Below are 22,307 nucleotides of genomic sequence, written 5' to 3' on the forward strand. Positions count from 1 at the left end.
GGCCGTCTGGATTTGCCTGAGTAAAACATGGCTGTTCTTATTCTGGTGCACAGGTCCTCGTTTGTCATCCTTACAGTCTCCTGCCAACAGACTTGGCCGACTGCACATTGTCAGGAACACATTTGTAGAACATTTTCCTCTCAGCACGAACACAGATTCACATTCAGGTAGTCCGTAGACTACATGCAGGCATTCATTCGGTAAAACTATTCAGCAGTGTAGATAAAAAGTACAAATGTACCACATTCCGTTTGTAAGATAGATAGATAGATAGATAGATAGATAGATAGATAGATAGATACATAAGAGAAATTAAGACACTAGACACTTTATATTTTTATTCAAGTTTCGTTCAAATGTAATCAATCCATATAAATTGTTAGTTATTAGTGGGCCTCCATCTGCAATTTATATCATATTGATATATTTCTCGATAAATCCTAAAGTTCTTCAGTCTATAAAAGGTCCGAAAATATCACTCAGTGTTTCACAAAGCCCCAGGTGACATTCTTTTTACCACACTGTCTTAAAGGAATAAATAAATCAGAAAATATATACATTTAGGAAGTTTGATAAGAAAACCTTTTTTTTATGAAAACCGATATATCAGTTATTAAAGTAATGCAAATGACTTTATTAGCTAAAAACTAATCTATTACTTCTCGTAGTTCTGGATTTACATTTGTTAGTTCCTTGCTACTGGCAAGTAATAACAATTCCTAAATGTTCAGTTAAATAACGGCAGGAGAGATGCTGCTCAAAGTAAAGCACAAGTATTATTAAATCTTTATAAAAACCTTCAATATGGAATCTAAAATGCTGATAAAAAATGAAAGTCATATTTATCAGCCCTATTCATTGCTGCAATATCGCACAGCCTGCCAAATTGCCTTACATTAAGTTAGCCTACTGGGAATGTTTATAACAAAATGAAATAAAGTATTTCGGCATGTTCTGGGGCAGCAGGCGTTCCTGGCAGGCCCGGGGTCATTTACTGCAGGTTTTTTGTATTGGCCTGTGCTGATATCATCAGTGCCAGTGTCTGTCAGCCATAGTTCATAAGAGTATATGGATTACTCCTCTAATCGCTCTCCCCTGTCTGTGAGCTGCGGCTCTGTTTAAGAAGGGAGAAGGGGAGTTGGGTCAGATCTGAACCTTCACAGTGTTTAGTGGTCTGAGGACTGTAAAGAGTCCAGAGGGCTGCGGCCTCTCAGGTTTCTTCCAGCTCTCCGTGATGGAGTGCGAGCTTCTCGGGGTGCAAATCACGCTGACAGATTCTGGGCCGCCCCGCACTTGGCTGCATGAAAATTGGCGCTGTTACCTAGGCAACAGAGGGAAAGGCTTTTCAAAAGGAACATCTTGTGATTTTCTTTAATCCGCTGCAGCTGGAGATTCTGAACACTATTATTAAATTGCAGTTGCTATGGCTACCAACATTTGTAGCTGCAGCCACTCGCCCTGCAGAGCCAGCTCCCCCCACCTCCACTTCTTTTAAGGGGATTCTGTTTTATTGCTGCATCCACAATATCAGGCCTGTAAATTTGCTCCGCTCAGCTCGCTGTGCAGGAACGGTCGACTGGGAATATTCTCCTGAAATCTTTATTTGCTTTACAGAATAAAACACTATATGCTTTTCTCACATATCTGAAAATACTTCCACAGTAGGAGGTACAGCCCTTGTCCCCTCGCTCTGTATCTGATCCTGACCAGGCCATGAAATGTTCCTTTTTCTGACATTTTCTTGTGAAGTTTCAGTATCTAAGGATACCCAGTTGTGACTTTGTACTTTGTGTTGTTTAGCTGATTCAACAGGCACAATGCAGCCAGGCTTCTTTCAGCTAGCCTTGAAATGTTGCCAAGTAAATATTTAGTTTCAATCTGCTGTCTTTGTTTCTTCTCAGGCGACTAAACAGCACACAAGGGGAAATCCGAGTGGGACCCAGTCACCAAGTAAGTCATTGTACAGCACACATCAGCCAGCTGTTGACTCCAGAGATTTCTCTATTGTTGTTGAAGACAGCTTGCAGCAGCCTCTTTGCTGCAAAGTTGTCTTGGATTTGTGGATTTTATTACCACAAAACATTTAAAGTTCTAATCCCTTAATTGCTATTTAGTCTGATTCATGGCATTGCTTATAATTTATGTATTATAGTCTTGCCACTCAGATTTACCACAATGTATCTGCAAATGACTTTAAAATCAGATAATGATTCCAGTGTGTATGTAATACAATACGACACTTTCTTTAGTTAACCATGATGGAATCAAGATTCTTTAAAGCAGACGCATTTAAATAGGAATTTGCATTAAGTTTGCATTATAGCTTTTTACAGTAACATTTGCATCTGCCAGCCAAAGCTGTAGTTAAAATGTGGTGTAGCTTTCTGTAATAACTGTGTGTACTTATACAAACTTGCTTAAGGTTAAAACATATTTATGATAACACTACATTTAGGTAAGTTTTGTTTATAGCAAAAGGGAAAGTGATCCGAGTACTGCAGCTCTGTGTTGTGTTAGGATATTGATCACTCAATCATTGTGACTGTAACTTGTCCCCGCTGTCCCCACCTCGCCTCTCTGTGAAAACTTGATGACAGGGAGTTGAAAGCTGATACTTTTTAAAAGCTAGCTTGCTATTTGTAGTGTGTCACCATCTGTCCCTCTCCTTCTCCCTGGACATAATTAGGCAAAGCTCCCCGAGCTGCAGCCTTTCCCCTCTCCTGGGGGCCAGGCCGTGACCGAGAACGAGGAGCTGGTCTGGATGCCGGGGGTCAATGACTGTGATCTTCTCATGTACCTCAGAGCCGCAAGGTGAGCCATTCAGACAGCGGGGCTGCACAGGGCCAACCTGCTAATCCAAGGGAAATCATCAATGAAGTTCAAGATGGTTATTTTAAAATATGAGATCCAAACTCCCTCACTGTATTGAAATAATAAGTAAATATAATACTTTCAAATATCAAAGAGTCAAGCACTGTGTAGGAATTACCATAATGATAACATATTTTGGGAAACAACTAGAGTACTCTTTTCACTACCACACTAACAGGAAAACCTTCTCACGATATTTTTTGCACAATAGAACACATTTTTTAATTTTTTTAAAGTTTGAATAGTTACATGTTTACGGAAATTCTTGCCGTCTACATCTTTTCGGGTTGTAAAAAAAATAATTATTGTTTCATTTGACCATATTATTATTTGACTGCTTATTTTAGTTTAAAGTGGACCTATCATGCTATATTATAATAATATAGTGTAGGACCATACCTATATAAGGCATATTTATACTTTTTTTTTTTCAAAATACCAAACAGATCATGCATTTTAGCCATGCCTCATTTCGCTCAATTTGCACTATTTTACCCCTGTTTTTGCAAGGGCTGATTCTGTGAGAACAGCACCACCTACAGGCCTGGCATATGTACTACAGCGTCTCCAGCGCTTTCGAACGGCAATGGCCGTGGCTGTCTCCTCCTGATTGGTGGAGTTGGCCCAATAGCTGTAGCGCCACTGTCCTGACGTCAGGACAGTGTTCAAATCTGGATCAGTTTTTATCAGATCCGTTGCAGCCCCTTTTTTAGAGATTTGGGTATGGAGGAAAATAGAGAGGGTTGTGTTTTCTGACACTTGGTGAGTTCCCTGGAACACCGGGGACACATATTCATGTATAAAAGACGTACAAAAGTGCATTTTGCATGATAGGTCCCCTTTAAGTTTACTATAATAACCCTGCTGGTGTGGAATATTAGTGCTAATTATTAATGTTACACATCATCAGGTGTATCACGGGATAAAATCGTGATAAAATCAAGATGTTGCAGTGAAAGTTGTACTATATGTCAACCTGTTTCTATGTTAGTATTTAGTCAGGGGCCACAGTGTAATACATCACTGTGTCAGACAGTTGTTGAAGGTGAAATTCAATCAATATTATCCTGTCAATATGTATATCATATTTGTGTTCATGCTTACCAGTTTTGTAGAGACCCTTATTGTGTTAAATGTTTCTCTACACTATACTGTGCATTGTTATGTGCTTGATATCAAAGCCTTGCTCAGTAAAAATGTTGCAATTGATTATAGTTGCTGGAACAAGCCAGCCATATCATGTACTTTTATAAGAACAACACAACTCTGCATTGACCTCAGTGCCCGTTGCCATGTTGACTTGATGTGTGTTGTGTCCACAGGAGCATGGCTGCCTTTGCAGGGATGTGTGACGGAGGCTCAACAGAAGACGGGTGTTTAGCAGCCTCTCGAGATGACACTACATTAAACGCACTTAACACTGTAAGTAGCAATGCAAAATATCACAAGTGCACATAATAAAAAACAGTAAAATGTGGCTTCTGAATTACAGAAATTCCACCGTTGTGTTTTATCTATGATGCAGCACTGCAGTGAGGGGAATGATAAGACCCCTGAGCCTGTAGAGTAGCCCCCTGTAGCACACCCATCCGAGGAGGTTCGCAATACATTAGACATAATGAGAGATTTGTCTGTCACATTGACAATGAATACCGAAGAATCAAGCACAAGAAAGAGATTAGAATCATCATAAACAGGGCATTTATATTCCGACTCTATAAACTAGAAAATTAACATAGCGGACAGGTCACTGTCTCTCGACCTCTATTTGCAATTCCAATGAGTAATGCTTGTTTATTTTCAGAAGAAGAGCTCCAGCGCTGCATGTTTTAGCAAATTGAATGTGACACAGGGCTTAAAGCTACATGGCGATTGCCTTGGTCACTGCGGTGTTTATTTTCAGTCTGGTTCTTGGGTCTTTGCACAGCTTTTTCTCTTATCGCTCTAAGATCTCGCGTAAAATGATATAAAATCAGTTTGCAATACAAATCAGCTCAATGAACTGTGTCGGTAAAGCTAAAATATTATCTTCCAAAGCCTTTTATAAATTCAATTTAATTATGTATCAGAATTACAAGCTGAGCTCTGTTAAGTGCCTCGATAAACATGAATCTGTTGTCATCTTGAAATGTACTTATTCAAAATAGTTATCACCCTAATAAATCTTATTTCATTTCATTTTACTGTACAATATTACATTCTGTTCTTGTATATATCATATTCTATTTACGTGTATATAGACTTCTTGCACTATTTTTTTATTGTATTTTTGTATTTTATTATACATGTTGCATCGTTGGAGGAGCGCGGGTCATAAGATTTTCATTACCATTTCTACACTGTAGCTTATGTGCCTATGACATTAAAACCTTTGAAATTGAAAATTGAAATATTTTGTTGTGATTATCCTCAGCTTCACGAGAGCAGCTACGATGCAGGAAAAGCTCTCCAACGCCTGGTGAAGAAGCCTGTACCCAAACTGATAGAGAAGTGCTGGTCTGAGGATGAAGTGGTAAGAGAACCTCACCTTTTAATATGGAAATGCATTAATATGGTGCGAGAAAACATAGAGTTATGGATATACTAAAGCAATGGAGTTTGTCTGATGTTGGTATTAATTGCGTGGGTGCCTGCTGTCCGTCAGAGCTGTCTTTGCATCTTTAGAGGGAGCTGTTGAGAGAGAGTTTAAACAGGCTGCCCTTGGCCCAGTCTCACTAGACATCAGTAAAAGCACTCGTCAGTTTCCAGCTCCTCTAAGGCCCAAGAGCAGCTGCATCCTGTTTATCAACCACAGAATAAATCTTGAGTGTGGAAGTCTGGAAAGGGGAAAAAAGATTGAGGGCTGGTAATGTTAGCCTCCATTTGAATTTAGATGTGAATTTCACCACAGCTGTTGAAGGGCTGAAATCAGAAAATGGCAGCCCTTCTCCCGATCAGCACGTTGTGAAGCGGGTGGGAGGAAAGTGCTGGATAACACCATGTCAGAACGGCTGAGAGCTGCTGCTTTCGACTTGATGCTTTACGACACACTGCACTACATGTTAGTACACACAATCCTTTTTAAAGATAACACTGCTGACTGATCGGACTGAAGATCTTAGAAAACACAAGGCTGTGTTAGTGTTTCCTCCTCCTCTGTGTGAATTTCCACTTTGATATTGTTTGGTAATGCTGACGCTTGGCAGTCTTTTGTTGAGCTTTGAATCCAGCAGCTCAGATCCAGAGGAAGTGAATGGGTGTATTTATCTTGTAATTGAACTGGATGGGCACATTTGAATAAAGCCAGAGCTCACTGCAGGACCGCAGCGAATCACAACAAATTAACTCAGGCATCCTTTCCTCGGCTAGTTATGAGTTTTCCTTTATTTATGCATACTCGCTGGCGCCGAGCTTAACTGCTGTGTGAAGATGATCAGAGTTCTGAGCGGCCATGTTGATGATGCCTCACTGCCACATTCACCACAGCAGGTCGACCACAGACCCCAGCCAAAGGAGCACAGGGGGGGGCTCAATAGTAGGAGCTGTTAGTCAATCCAGAAAATAAAGCGGTCACTTCAGTTATTCACTTATGGGTTTTAGAACTGTCCTATCCAGTGGGACATGCGTGCTGCACAAATTATATAAAAACCTTAAACCTAGTTTTGATTTATGGCTGACATGTACACAACAATAGTAACAATAGACATAGCATAGAACATGTAAATTAGCACATATATGTTTTTTGCCATGTCCTGTGTCCTTTTTCTACTTCATATTAGAACAGAAATCACATGTAAAACAAAAGAAATATTGAAATTTAGATTAAATAATTTTGTAAAATTTGTAGAAAAACTTTATTAGTCCTTACTGATAATTTTATGAAAAGGAATGCACAAAATATGGCACTGAATAACTGAAAACCAAACCGCATTGGCCTAAACGTTCCAATGGTTTTCATACAGAATAATAATTATAACTCAGTTTTACGTGTTTTTATTTGCTCAATGAACTACACATATTTTTTCCCTCTATCCCTACAGTTAAAATGCTATGTTCATATTATTGCAATATCATTTCACTCAATGACAATTGTATTATTGCCCAGCCCTGGGTCCTCAGCATATTTAATTATTTCTGTTACTCGGGTCAAGGTGACTCCACCAACACTTCACAGAGGGGCTTCATCTTGTTCAGACAGCATCATGTAACTGAAGTGGAAGAGCTGTTGTGTGTGTGAGAGTCCAGTACTCTGTGTTACCCATGTTCAGTGTCTGTGGGTGGAGGCTCACAGGCTGGCTGTTGATGCTCCACCTGCCCCACAGTGTCTCTGCCGGGGGGGGCAGCAGCGTGTCTCTGTCCGGCCAAGGACGAAACACACTTCCCTGTGATCCGATCACCAGTTGTGCCTTTTCAGCCCTGCAGCCTTGAGGGACAGGTGTAAATGCAGCACCAACCCTGACACACTCTCAGAAACCAGCCCTGCTGCTCTTCATTTATTTATCCGCCCTTCCTCTTCCTCTCCATCCCTCTCATCCCCTCCAGGACGGGCTTCATTATTCCTGCCTGCATTCCTTCAGAGATGTGAATAAAAGTGACAGCGGGGGCTGCTGAAATGACAGCATCAGCCTGTCTGCTAGGTCACTTGTCACCCTCCCCCCTTTGACTTCTTTTGCCACCCCCCCCCACACCACCTCTCATGTGCAGCTGCTGCCACATAGCACATCATCTGAACCCTCATCTGAACTCTCTACCTCTAAAACATTTCATAATTTAAAAGGAAAAATAACTCCCTTTTCAATTTCTAGCTGTTTCATTTTTGTGGAAGTGACAGAGTGTTGAAGGGGGGATTTTATTTAATTGTTATTGTCTTCTAGCAGGCACAGAGAATAATTTCAATTCAGTAAGATGTGCTGCTTTCACCAACAGATCGATCTTTCACTGTGAGATTATTATTACAACTTTCAGAAATTGAAAATCCATCATCTTGATGTGAGCTCTGTTTCATGCATCAGTGATGATTATAGATTACACCAAAGAAAAATATCTCAATTGTTACAAAACAAATTAATATAAAACTGTAAATATTTCACCCGGATCATCTAGAGCAGGGGTGTCAAACTCAATTTCATCGCGGGCCACATTAGCATTATGGTTGCACTCAAAGGGCCGGTTGTAACTTTAAGACTATATAAATATATAACATATATAACATAATGTATTATATTACATTATTGCCTCTGCATTGGATTATTATCGGATAGGGTAATAACTTCATAATTAACTACGTCTGAAGGCAAAAGTCTAGGGCAAATAATTGCAAGTCTCTTCAGTGCGCATGTCACAAAATGAGATGCATTGTGGGACATATACCGCAGGTCTCCCTTGAAAAAGAGATCGTTGATCTCAATGGGATTTTTTTAACCTGGTTAAATAAAGGCTACAAACAATGTCGTTTATTGGCAACGTGCTTCTGTAAAGCGGCATGTAACCGTATAATAAACGTATTATATTATTTGCAAGCTCTTGCAGGGCCACATAAAATGAAGTCGCGAGCCGGATTTCTTTTTCTAAAGTCTAACGGAGAGAGGCATTCCCACAACAACACTCTGTGTGTTTTATCAGAAACCAAATCAATGCTCACTGCCCACTCTCTTTCCTTCCTTTTGATTTTACAATTCTCTCAACGGCAAAAAATACTATTTTTAAACCGGGAACCAAAAGCACTTAAAGTGAAAAGCAACAAGTTGTTTATTAAAGTTGCAATTCAAGCAAGCTACATTTATTTATTATGTATTCTATAGGTATAGTTAAATATTTTATATTATTATATACAGCTGCTGTGATAGACCTAAATACCTACTGCTGTTTCCACTGCCTGGATCTCCTTTATTTATTTGTATATTTAAGTCTTTTTTTTTAAATATGCAAAGTCTCCCATGTCCACCTCTTTACCACACAAGCCTTCCTTTATCATCTCAAATATTATTTTTAAGTTCAGTAAGTTGATGAACTGTGGGTGAATAAAACATTTATAAAAAAAACAAAATATGACCACAAATGCATTTAAATATAACCTATATACTTATACAATATTAAAAAATGATATCTAATATTCGAAACCTTAAATTCTCACCTAGCCTCAGGTTCTTTTGTCTGATGTTCAACCTATAGATCTTAAGATATTATTTCCCTTAAACTCAAAGTATCATATGACTTGATTATTCTCTATCGCTTGTTTATTATTTAGATACAGTCTGAGTGTCTCAATAAATCTCCCCCCTCCATCTCCATCTCCTCTCCCGTCTCAATAAGTCTGAATAAATAAACCTTTAGTATTACATCTTCTGTACCTGCAGACTTGGCTAAGGTCACTGAAGGATTCCTGCTCTCTTTACATGAAGCTGCTGTCAGCCCTGATTGTAAATAAGTGGTGCTAATAATGCATCGGCCAACAGGAGGTGCCATATAAACAATGGGCAGCAGCAGCAGCCTCCTCCTCGCTGTGTGTCGCCATGTCAGAGACGGAGAGGCTGATCTATGACTGCTGCGGGGCGGCAGGTCTATTCCTCCGCCAGCTGCACCGTGCCACGGCTTATCTCCGCCTGTGTCTTTAGCTGATGGATGACTGAAGCAGGCTGCCGGCAGCACAGAGGCGGGAGGGGAGGGAGGAAAGATGAGGGGAAGGCAGAGAGAGTAGCGGCCCCCCAGTGGCTGAACACAAGCCTACAGACCAAATAACACACCGCACAACCGAAAACACCACAGGCAGATAAAACACAACATGCCGCCCCGCATCCCCTGCTGCAGGCTGTGGATTATTTAAAAGTTAGATGAGCAGCTTTACTTGGCTGTTTCTCGTCTGCCGAGGGAGTGTTGTCTGCTGCATCAAAGATTTATTGTCAACAGTGCATTTTATGGTGCAGTGCCAGCAATGCTTTTTAGGGTTGTTTAGTAACTAAATAGCAGGCAGGATGGGTGTGTGCTGGAATTTCCTGTCACCTCTTATGTCAGTATGAGCGAAGGAAAGCAGAGGACGTTACTCTGCCTGCCTTAAACTGGCAATATATCTTCAAGTTTGGTATTTGGTAAATATAAAAACAGGATTTGTTTGTCGGTAAAAGCATTTTTGGAGATATTTTAATCAAAACGTATAACTCTTTAAACATATAAAAACATTTTCTAAACATAGGTCTTTGTTTTTATTTACAGTGTCAGTGCAAAGAGGATGTGGGTAGTCTAGAGTCATTGCGGTCTCCCCTCTCTTCTTAAAGCATGTTGTGATTTCCTGTCGGCACACCGTGGCTAATCTTTTCACTATCTGATATGTTATAACAGACGGCAGTGTGATTTTCGTTGCTTTTGGCTAGTTGACTGATTGTCCTCCACCCTCGGGGGTTTACACACTGCAGGCTTTAAAAAAGGTCAGCTTTTAACAACAAGTCAAGTATAATAGCTCCATATTGAGTGAAAGTGGCTTTGTTTGCCGTTGGCTGGCTTGTGTCTGTGTTTTCATTTAATGACATTTAGAAAGGAATTATGTTCCATGTCTTAGCCTGCGCCCTGTTGGTCGTCATGATACCATCTTAGCGCGTTTGTCTGCTTTATCTTAACCAGTTTTACAACTCCCAACAATCAACTCTGGAGCAGGAAGTGCGCACACACAACAATGGCCTATTGAATCTTTTTTTTCTGGACCTCCTCCTCCTTTTATATGTCTCCTCTCCTGCCTCACAATAGTGCTCTGTTAGTCTCCGAGGGGAAACTTGGGGCGGGTGAAAAGCGCCAGCTCCCTGGAACACACTCGCAGAGAGAAGCCTGTTGTTTTTGCTCAGCGGATGGCCATTTGGTAGCGCTTCCACCCAGCCCCCCCCCTCCTCATCCCATCGTTCCCTCTCTCTCTCTCTCTCTCTCTCTCTCTCTCTCTCTCTCTCCCCGGCCCTCTCAGCCCCTCCTCTGCCGCTGTGTTTCCTAGCAACGCAGGGCTGGAGCAATAGGAGCAGGGGCAGAGCGATTCAGGGAGCAGATTGGCGGATGATTTATTAGCTGGGCTGTAGAGCAGTGAGCCCAGGCAGCTGAAATGGAGCCTTAAACTGGAGCCGACGTGTGGAGAGGGGAGGGGGGAGCCAGCGAGAGAAAGAAAACAGAAGAGAGGGGGGAGGAGAGAGGGATCATGCACACAGCTTCTCTATGGAGACAGACGCACAGGCTGTGTAAATAGTACAGTCAGGGAACATAATTAAGGGGACATAATTAGGACAGACACACAGGCTGTATGGGCAGGTCTAATCATTGACTAGTGCTGCCGTCACTGCAAAGAAAGAAATCTCAATCGCAACTCCTCTCCAGTTGTAGTGCTTCGGTGATGAAACCAAACTCAATCCTGTCAGCAGAATCCCCGTCCGTCTTAAAAAAAATAAGCTACCTCTGAAAATACTCATCTCGAATTCTTTCTCTCTCTCTCGCTCTCTCCATCCTTTGTACCTCTTTCTTAAAAAACTACATTTTATAAAACGGTCATTATCTACGCACTTAAATTCAACTTCATGACTTGTGACACTTGTATTGGCTGGAAAAGGGAGCTGATTTCTTCAAGTAAATGTTTACTTAATTTTGTCATCGCCTGTCAAAGTAGTAATGTAGATCCTCTGAATCTCTGCCCTTCTCTGTGGAAGTTTGACTGACAGTCCAAACGGTAATCTGCTCCTCACCCCTTTGAGTGGTCGGATATGGGTGTCGGATGTTTTGGGGGGAGCACTTGTGTTGGAGACGGCTCCATCTACTGGCTAATCAACTGCTACACCTTCAGTCTGATTAATGCAAATGAACTGCTGTCTCATGTAATGAGGACCGGCTTCTATTCAGCTGTCAGCTGTTAAACGTCTAGATTTCATTCAGGCCTGTCATTTTGGATTATTTAGTCTGGTTTAACTCGGACTACCTTTTATATTTTGTCCCTCACAATAAGGCAGTTCAACTTTAAAACGTGAGACTATTGACTTTGTTTGTGTAATTGAGATAAACACAGTCATTCCTTCCTGTTGTTTATATAGGTCTGTTTTTCTCGCCTGTAATTATCCCTCCTAAAAAGACAGTTGTGTTTAGCAGCTGGCTGTGTTACTTCTGTAAATTTGGCCTTTTGTTCCCCATCAAAATCTGGGTATGTAAACTGTGGTTACATAACGCACTGTTTATGGCATGGAAAATCTCCTGTCCCTCAGGACACACTCCGTGTCTGGTTTTCCTTCTCACTTGTCTCTTTCCACCATGTCCGAGACCTTTCTCCACACAAATTGTATCAGCCTGCCTCCCCTCTCCGGCTGGCAGCTAGTAGAGTTTGTGCCTCTGTGTGCGTGCTTACCCAAAGCTCTGAATGCATTTAAAGGAGTGCTGTGCTTTCTGTTCCAATGAAGTGGGCAGCTTTGGTGTAGTCTTTGTAACAAACATGGGCCTGGTTTTCCTGTGTGGGGGTAGAGACATAAAGCCTGCTCATGCGGTGTTAGAGGATCAAGAAGAGGCTGAAATGAGCGCTGTGCTCGGCACAAACATGAAGCACAGGAATCCACTCCGTGTTTTCCAGCCTGCTGCGAACCAGAGGCTCTCTTGCAGAAAGATCACATGTAAAGCCTTCCCCTTTGTAGTGGAAGAGCAGAGAGTGACAAGCTATTTCTTGCTTGTAAAAGAAAAGCAGGAAAAAAGCGATTTAACGTCAGAGACATTGTGGATTTTCTCCCTAATTCTTCCTATATCTGTGGCTGGACGTAGAGGTGTGTGCCCTGCTCCTTGAGGACTTTTATCTGCTTTTTGCTGGAGTTACTTGGTGGAAACGGTTGGCTGAGATCACTGAGAGACGGGGCTCGCCTCTGGAACAAGAAAGTAAATCTGTTGGTTGTCTGCTTCGCTGGTTATGAATGTTTTCAGCCTCCGCTATTCATGGCTCGCGGTCTGTGGCTCTTAAAGGAGAAGAAATACATTTAGGTAGTTCAGCTTTTTGCTATTTATCCATTTGTGATGTTGTTTTTGTGCTCAGTGAGCTGAGGTGGTATGTTCACATTGCCTTTTCCTGTGAGATTAAATCTGATGTTATAAAGTAGCAATTTCTGTCATCATGCCTTTCAATTCCTTTTACTCATGTAAGGGTATATTTGTTGATTTTCATTTTTGACATGTTTCCTGTGCTTTTTAAATTGCCAAAAAATACAGACGTAAATAGAAACTGTCTAGCATGCACAGTGAGGCATCTTCATGCCTTTAAACTCTCAAGTTTAGGCTCTGACTTCAACTTTGAATTTTTACTAACAACACATTCAACATGTATACTGTCATGTATGTTTTTATATTAGATTACATTTTTTTCAACAGTTTTTTCTCTCTAAATGAAAAGATGGGCTTAATCTCAGCGTCGCACTCTGCTTTACTTCTCATTTCCTCTCTCGTTTTGCTCTGACATGGCTGTGTTTTCTCCAGAGTTTCAACGGCGACAGAGATTTCTAGATACACATCAAACCTCAGACTAGCAAAAGGAAAACAATGTTTTTTTGGTGTGGTGTCAGCCTCTAACTTAATGTGGTTGCAGTTTAGCTGACTTCACGGATACTAACTGGTCTCTTTTTTCCTCCCTCTTCCTCTGTAAAAAAAATTGCAGAAGCGCTTCATTAAAGGGTTGAGACAGTTCGGCAAAAACTTCTTCAGGATCCGGAAAGAGCTGCTGCCCAACAAAGAAACGGTAAGACCTTTACATTTTGTCTATACTGTGGAACTTTTTCACTGTGTGTTTCATTTGTTTTATACCCACTAAACGTACGAGCTACATGTGGTTTGCTCGTAACTAATGGAAGACGCAGGCAGTAAAAATGTTTTCGTGATCATTTGAGCTGTCTTCTAACCAGAGGCCTTATTGATAAGAAGTTCTTCCAGCCAACAACTGAGCTGCATCATTGTCAGATCTAGGCTTAATGCTGTACGTGAACAAATAAAAAAAATGGTGTTATACCTAAAAAGAGAAAAGGTTTAATTTTCCTTACAGATGCCACTGAAACTACACGCTGAACATTAATTAGCACCCTCTGTTAGCAAGTAGTAAACAAGCTGTGCAGATGTGGTGTGAGCCACTGTGTTAAAGCAGATCTCAGACCTGCTCTATCTCATGATTGTAAGTGTTTCAGCATCACTTAAGACCTTTGGAGTAGTTAACTCTAAGGTGTAGCATAATGGCTCTCACAAGGATTCAAAAGCAGGTTCATATTGGAGCCTTTTGAAGTGAATAACAGTAACAACTTCTCTAATAGTTGTGCTGAAAACTTTAGTATTTTGTATGTCAAAGTGGCAACTTGAAGATCAATTATAGAGACAGAAGACACATGCCTTTCTTTATAAAATCCAACTTCCCTCACTCCAAAATGGTGTTGCTTTCAAGAGTAAGTCATTGTAGTTAAAAGACCTGAAAATTAAAACTTGTACCACTAATGTAGCATTGAGCACCTTCTACTGTGAACACAGATTATTGTGTGCTTAACTATCTGAAAGGGTAAATTATAATCTGTGTTGAGCATTATACTTCTTATTTCCTGCTAGTTTTAAGAACACTGACAAACATGTTGTTAAAGAGGACAGTGAATCAATATCTGCTGTGCTATGAGGAACTGTTTGTTGTTCATGTACACGGGGAGAAGGACGTCAGTTTCACTCTGTGTGTGAGTGTGCGTGCGTCAATGTGTTAATCATTACTGAACTGTGACTTGTTTCATGGTACAAGTGGGTCAAATCCAGGACTAGCAATTATAAACAACAGCTAGGCTTTTAAAATGTGATAATCGTGTTGGAAACAAAAACATAGCAACCACCCAGACTGTGTTGTTGCTATTCAAACGGTCTTGCAGCGTTTCACTATCATCTCTTTCTCGTTATATCTGCATAAGGAAAACTGTAAGTGAGGTGTTGGGTTTTGATCTCGACTACTAAGGAAACATGCTGCTGTATATGTTTCATGTTCTGCAGAGTCCTCCACACCTTTGACTAAGCTGTTAAATTATTCCTAGCATTTTGATTCATAAAGCAATGCAGACCTTGCTGTTTTCTGTCGGGCTGCTCCTGCTGGAAGTGCACCCATACAGCGCTGACACACACATCAAAGGAAAATCAGAGGTGTTTGTCATACTTCTCGCCACTTCATGTCCTCGTCTGCTGTCAGCTGAGGATATGTCGGCCCTGCTCCTCAAACACCCCCTACATTTCATGTCATATTTTGACTAAAAAATTCTTTACTGTCACCTCCTTTGTGCTACATGCTTTATTCCTCAAAGCCAATTTGAACCTCTTGAATAAGAGATTAAAGTGTACGAACACAGTTTCCTCAAAGACGTTTCTTCAATTATTCTTGGTGGTTTTGAAATATACAACTAGTCCAGTTGATTGGCTATAAAGGAGGTATTAATGTAATTCAACCTGGAGGGGGAGTCTGCTTGGCAGGAGAGGTAATAGACCTCCTCCAGGATCACGGCCTGCCACCACCACAGAGAAGAGAGAGATTAATTTTCCCCCAACACATGGAAAATAAACTGCCCTTTAAACATATGAAAAGAGGAGAAATGGACTGGGAGAGCATGGGGAGGGTAGCAGCGACCGGAGGAGAAGGGGTGAAGTGCGGCGTTAGCTCAATGAAGACACTGAAAAACCTGGGTTGTCACAGAACAAAATAAACTGTTTCTTTATGATTAAACTTACTTTTGTGCGATCATACTGATCTGACCGAGTGCCAAGTCAATACCCCGAGGAAAGCTCTATTTATTTTGTACCTTCTCAATCCAAAATCCTATCTGTGAAACATGAGCACAACAAGCTATTTTAGGTCCTGAGATTTTCCCATTATCTCCAGTCACAGGCACGCATTTCTGTCATTCCACTGGCATGCCAAGCCTTCAAATCAGAAGCTGTTGCAGAAAAATAACTATGTTCCTTCCTTGAGTCCTGCACAAACCACTGTCGTTGAGCAAGAGCGCACAGCATAAAACCCTTTGTGCTGATATCCAGAGGTCCGGTACCGTGTGTCTGCCCCTTATTTTCCTACCACTACCCCCAATAGCCGCGCTGCCCCTGAAGTGCCAGCGCGCCTGAAACACCCGGTGCCAAGGGTAAGCACCCCGCGCTGTGTAAACACACCGGGCATGACTAGCACTCAGGAATGCTTTATATAAAGTCACATAAAGGCCCCGAGGGGGGAGTGGGTGTGTCGTCTGACCGTCTGCTACTCGCTTTGCTGCCACCATTTCCTTCAGAGAGGACGTCATGCAACATGAGCTTCCAGTGTTTAAACAACTAAATGTGCTGAAATGGCAGATCCGATTGCTCCGCTCCTGATATTTTCACTGAGGTGGTTTTCGGGGATAGCAACACATAGTATTTGCAGAAAACATTTGTATCAGTTTCAGCTCCTTCTGATACATCTAAACAGGAGAGTTACAAAGTTTTGGCTTTTCAACTGTCGATAGGCCCAAGCGTTTTCATTGGTGGAAAATGTTCCCAAGTTAAATGTTAAGAAATTAATGTTGGATAAAGATTATATAAACTTTTTTGTTTGTATTAATTTGTTACATTTTTATAATTTTAGGGGCAAGGCTATTCTCAGGTGTCAATATGGATCACTGATTAAAAGAAACCTCAAAAGTCAACTCGTGTCTAAAAATGTATTCATTACAGCTAGTGTTTTCGTGTTCTGTGAGAAGTGTTACAAGTTACATGAAACGCGTACAAGCAATTTATTTACTTTATGTTCAAATATCATTGTATTATGTATTTATAGATCATTACAATGTTTTACAATAGCACACAGAGCAACCACAATCTAATAAACTCCATAAAGCTTTTGTTTTATGATTGTAAATTATTGTCGATAGCTTTGTGCATGCCCGAATGTTTATCAGTTCAGTTTCCCCCGAGGCTCCGTTCCTGCATCCTGTTGTTTATTATCTCGTGACTGCTCCTCTAAAAATATGAAAATTCATTCAATAAATTGGTACAGAATAAGCATAAGCACAAAAAATGTGATATTATTGTATTTAAGTCAAACTTTGTATAAATGATCAAATAAATATTTATTAAGAAAAGTTTAGTTATATTCATCTATATAGAAATATAACACAGTTTTAGTAATACATTCACAACATCAGCTGCAAGTGATATTTACTATAGGACGGGGGAAACATGATTCTAAGAAACCTTTAGTGCGGCTGTTTCCTGCCAGTGGCAGTGTGTTAGAATGGTTCATGTTAACGTCACTAGTCAAACAAGTGTTCTTAGATGGCAAACAGTTGAATAAAACAGCTGGGAAAAGCTGAAAAAATGACCCCTTCATTTTTCAGTCGTACTTGCAGCAGGTGACGGAACAGGTCGGTACACAAAGGGCACTGTGACCGTAGAGCATGTTAATCATTTCAAATTAATATAGACGACCCCAGCTTTAAAATCGTGCCTTGCTTGTGCTGAGCGGCTCTTGCAGCATCTTACCCTCTCCCCTCACCCTACCCCACCCCGGGCCCTGTCATTTACAGGATGTCCGACAGGAGAACAGTGTTCCCAACACAACCTCACAGCAGATGTTTGCCCCGGTACAATCTGTACAAACGTCAAATTGAATCCATTGCCATGTCCTCAGCTCCGAGCCAGAACCTTGGGGATGACTGTGATTATAAATACTTTGGTTCAAACACTAATTAAAGCAGCTACAAACTACAGGGGCCTGGTCCAGTTGGCAGCCGCTCTCATTAGTGCGACAGAACGTTTCTGTGTTTGGTAAATGATATAACTTGTTTAGGCATCGAAATCGCTTTTGGCAGAAAGAAGCTCAACCAGCACGTATTGATGTTCTTTTAGCGACCACAGGCAATTTAGCACAGCAGAGTGTGGGCAAAATCCTTTTTTTTCCTTCAGCCTAATAGACGGAGAACCGGGGCTCCTTGTGTAATTGAGTTCTTTGGTAGGCTCATGTTGTGGTTTTTGGGGGAACCAGCTTATCAGCAGAACACGTAGGATCAACCCTCCAGCAGAAAGGCACTGTTGCCATCCAATCTGCTTTCATTGGCAAAAGCGCTTACAGCAGGAAAAACACGAGTGCTGATTCTTCAGCATGTGCATCCCTGACCTGTGAAAGCAGAGCTTATTCAGTCATTCTCCAGCAGAAAGGCGCTGCGCAGCAGGGATGGCTGTCTATTTAAACGCTTTTCGCACGCACTCTGCTCCACAAGCCAATGTCCTTTCACTATTCAGTCACAAAGAATATATATTTGATTTAATCCAGTATTCATATTCAATTTGCAGGAATGTTTTTTAACGTTTTATCTGCATATTATGTGAAAAATACTATTGAACTGAAGTAATAGAGCATTATTTTAATCATCAATATCCTTTAATGGTTACTTTAATAGGAATGGGGTCATTAGGCTCAAGATAAATAAACATGCAATTTTTCAATTCAATGTCAAATGGCCCTGCAGGCATCACAAACACACCTCTGACCTGCTTAACCACACTGGCAATTACAAAGTCACCCCCTACAGTTACAGTCAGCATGAGGAGGATGTAAAAGTCAAGCACCACTCACTGAAACGATACTGTTCAACCTGTCACGGCTGATGAAGAATACCTAGTCCAGGGGTCGAGCACATGCATAATTAAACCCTGGTTTGATTTAGCTCAGAGAAATATGTCTCCCTTCACCTCGCTGACATGAATCAAGAAGCAGTTCTCCCTCCTCCGGCTGTAGACTGTGCAGAAGCAGGAGGAGCGCAGGACCATGCAGCACTAATGGATGTTTACACAGCTCACTATCAGCCACCAGAACCCAGAAACCACATGCGCAGCAGCTAAACTGCTACCTTCTAGTTTTTAGCAGACATTATTATTGGCAGAGAATTTTTTTTCCCAGTTGTTGTGGTGAGATTCAATGTCAATTGTCCATTGTTGTCCACTGCTGGCTCTTTATTCCTCCCTCTTGGCCCTCCCCCTCCTCAGCTCGCCCCTGTTCTCTCCTCCTTCCCCTGCTCTTGCCAGTAACGGCCTTAACCGTTTGGCTTCATGTCAAAGCAGGGGCCTTTTGTGGCTCTGTCACAAATCTGCCAGGAAAAACAGAAACCATCTGTTCGGGCCTGGGCCTGAGAGGGGATGAGGGTGTAAATACACACGTTTAGCCTTCACCCCCAGCCCTTCCCCGCACATACAGGCCCACCGAGCCCCGTGCAGGACCATGCACTCCCACTCAGCCGCAACCTGTACTCCCACCAGCAATTAAACTGTAGAGGATTCATGCTAACATACCAGTAGAAGTCTTACAAACCGTAAAATTAGATAGTTTACAACACAGAGTTTAAAACCTGTCGACTATAGATTTACAGGGTTACATATAGTTTTCATATATAATCATATAAATACATATAAAAACTGTGTATTTTAATGGCAGAATACGATTTGTATAATACACTCCAAAGCATATATTATTTTTAAAGGCATTTATTCTAATTAAGTAGAGTGCAAATCGTTTTACTATGGTGGAAGAACTTGTTCATCAGCGAGTGTCATGAAAACATTACTGTACATAATCTTACTTCACATCCATTTTCACTCACCATTTTAAGTGGCAATAACTGGAATGGAAGTCGTGATAGGAGGGTAAGCCCTTTCCTTGTCGGATAATCCAGTGGGCAGAAAGCTCCTGCAGATGGAAGCAGTCTAAAAGGCCTTATAATGCTGAGCTTATGTTGTCACTATCTTATGAACTGCGGAGTGGCAGCACACTCTGTACCGCTCTGCAGTGATTTACAGGAATGGGGGGAAATTATGGTGCGGAGGACTGGGCCAATTTACATTTCTATGTCAAGTATTTCCCTGAATTTTTTGCGGATACCGGTGAACTGTTTTAGTTGCAGGTTCATGGAGGGCTTTTCAGTTTTACTGTCATCTTCATTTTAAGAAGAAACAAAAACATTACTCAATAACTACGTACAAAGTCACTGGCTAAACATCCAATCATGGAGAGGAAACGCTAGTTGAGGGAAGTTTAAGTGTTGGAGTGGGAATATGGCAGCATGACAAAAAGAACAGTCAGTGTATGAGGTGAGAATTGTTGTCAGGGGAACCAAATTTGACATTCAGGCAGGCTAAGAGGGGTAATCTGTCGAACTCCTGTTGACTGCACTTTAGTGACAGTCATCAAATAGAAATGCACTACAGTTTGCCAGTGACTGTATGCAAAATGTGCGGACTGTTGAGCTAAAATATGTCCAATAACACATTCCTTATTTTTAACTGGCAATAACTTTTCAACTCAAAACATTTAGTCAACTTTAACAAAGCGGCTTCTTTTGTTTTCCCTTTTTCATTTATACCCTGCTCTTCATTGCACCTGTTATTTCACATTCAAAAGCCCAAGTTAATGTTTTCATTAGCCCCTGCCTGATGTAAGGGCACTTGACACAGTGTAAGTGATGGAGAGGCAGAGTGACCTTTCCCCGCGTCTGCCAAGCTGTTGTTGGGGCCGTGTAGTTGTCAGCCTGCAGGGAGGAGGCAGAGAGGCACTGCTGAGAACAGTCATTAGACACAGAGCAAAGCCAGCGCTCGGCAACACTCGAGACTTTTGATCTGCACATTTCAATTAGATTTCACATCAGGACGCCTGCCTTCCCTCAGTGAGCACCTGCGCCCTGCTTTTCCAACTGCCCGGCCGAGGGGCTGAAGAGGGGGGCCGCACAGGGAAGGAATAGAACGTTCTCTTACCAGCCTGAAAGAGAAGCAAAAAAACATGGCATCATAAAAGAGCTATAATCATAATTAGCTGCTCTGATCTTGGCATGAACATGGACAAACAATTGGAGATATTATAACAATATATATATTTGTCTCTGCTTGGCTTCTACATGTAAAACCGTCTCTGTACTAAACACCCAACTAAAGCAGTGGGTCTTGAGACACTTTTCCTCTGGAGCACCGGCATGACACAGCGCAGCACCTTCATTTACCCTGAAATTTGAGAAGGTGTCATTGAGCTCAGACACCCTCAGTAAATGTTCCCGGCTCTGCTCTGCCTGATAAGACGTGAGTCCTACACTCACTAGTAGATATGAATTTCCCCTAAGAGCCACATGAAGGGAGATCTTATTAAACAAGCCTACGCCTGCTGAGTTGAGCTTTTTCTACCAATCAAAGCAGTGATTGAGACTTGACTTGTTCCTTAATGTCAAATATCCAAACGACCTGTTGAACAATAAAGGAGCAAAGGCTGGCCTATCCCTGACCTGTGTTTTCTCCTATACCAGGAAACCAACTAGCCTCAAGTGGCTTTGTATTTCATGAGATAACAAATTAAAGCAGCAGTTACCCTCATGTTTTCATTAATACCAGCCTTTACACTTTGAAATTGCCACTTACCATTTCATCATATCCTTTCCTGTTCTGTACAATTTTGGGGTAAGATGTTAAGCTGTCGCTGAAAGCCTTTAATGCATTTTTGAGAGCAATGCACTGACTAATTTATGTTGCGTTTCTCAGCTGAGGCGAAGAAGGAAAACAATCGATAGCCATTAAACCATGGGAGCTTTGTTGAGCAGCAGTTTTAACAGACCTCAGACCGTAGATGGCTGCCCTCTGGGCTGCAAAGATTACAGGTGACTTACCGCCAACCAACAAACGCACCACACCTCGATGAATTTGTGGAGGACCACTAACAAGTGAGAGGTCAGAGTAAGGGAGAAGAGGGCAAGGCCCCACAGGAAACGACATCATTGTTTCTGACTCCTGTCGCCAATTTTCAAGGCTTGTCTGTCATGAGTGTGCCCGGCAAGCGTCAGTTAATATGCACAGGCTGCCTCAGCAAAGTGCTTTCTGATCCATGATTGCATGTGTTAATGTTTCAGTTGGGTATTGATTTCCTGGCGGCCTTTTGTACACTGGATTTATCCGCCTCGCTCGCTGGCAAGCGCGCTCCTCCGAATGTTTGATTAAAGTTCAATTGACTCTTCCAGTGAAGGGGCGAGGAGCCATTTCACTCCCTATTTGTAGCGCCAAAGCTCTGGCTGACATGTTCTTTTGTTCCCATTCAAGCTCCTGCCACCCAGGCAGCCACCAATGCACTGATCCTAATATCCCTGCATTCACTGAGCCTCTCCACTAATCCTGGGACAGACAGGGCCACAGCATAAACATCCCGGCCAGTGACAAATCCCGGCATGGACTTGTCCACTCCATGGCCTTTCACTGAAATACTGTGCTGACTGCTAATGTGTATTATCCACATCATTGATCATCTGAACTGCAGATATTTCACAGTGAAGATTTTCCAAGTAGACCTTTAATTTATTTTTCACGAGTCACCTCTTTGCGGTCAAAAGCGATGCCTCGTTTTCAATATTTTGACTGCTTGTGTTCCTGTGATATAATTGTCAGTTTTTAAGTGAATGTGTTTTCTTTTTCGTTTC

General features: G+C 41.6%; 1 protein-coding gene across 7 annotated transcripts in view; it reads left to right on the plus strand.

The window, feature by feature from the left end:
* Window positions 1–22,307, plus strand: part of rerea (arginine-glutamic acid dipeptide (RE) repeats a) — a 121,710-nt gene that overhangs the window by 91,355 nt on the left and 8,048 nt on the right. For 5 of the 7 annotated variants that reach the window (XM_034144811.1, XM_034144812.1, XM_034144813.1 and 2 more), the window contains 5 exons: window positions 1,902–1,950; window positions 2,687–2,811; window positions 4,194–4,293; window positions 5,285–5,383; window positions 13,493–13,573. In XM_034144811.1, the coding sequence (XP_034000702.1) occupies window positions 1,902–1,950; window positions 2,687–2,811; window positions 4,194–4,293; window positions 5,285–5,383; window positions 13,493–13,573 (454 nt within the window). Of the gene's footprint in view, window positions 1–1,901; window positions 1,951–2,686; window positions 2,812–4,193; window positions 4,294–5,284; window positions 5,384–12,469; window positions 12,826–13,492; window positions 13,574–22,307 lie in introns of those variants that run through there. The other 2 variants (XM_034144815.1, XM_034144816.1) reach the window with 2 other exon arrangements.

The sequence above is a fragment of the Trematomus bernacchii genome, unplaced genomic scaffold, assembly GCF_902827165.1.
Source record: "Trematomus bernacchii unplaced genomic scaffold, fTreBer1.1, whole genome shotgun sequence".
NCBI classification, from domain to species: Eukaryota; Metazoa; Chordata; class Actinopteri; order Perciformes; family Nototheniidae; genus Trematomus; species Trematomus bernacchii.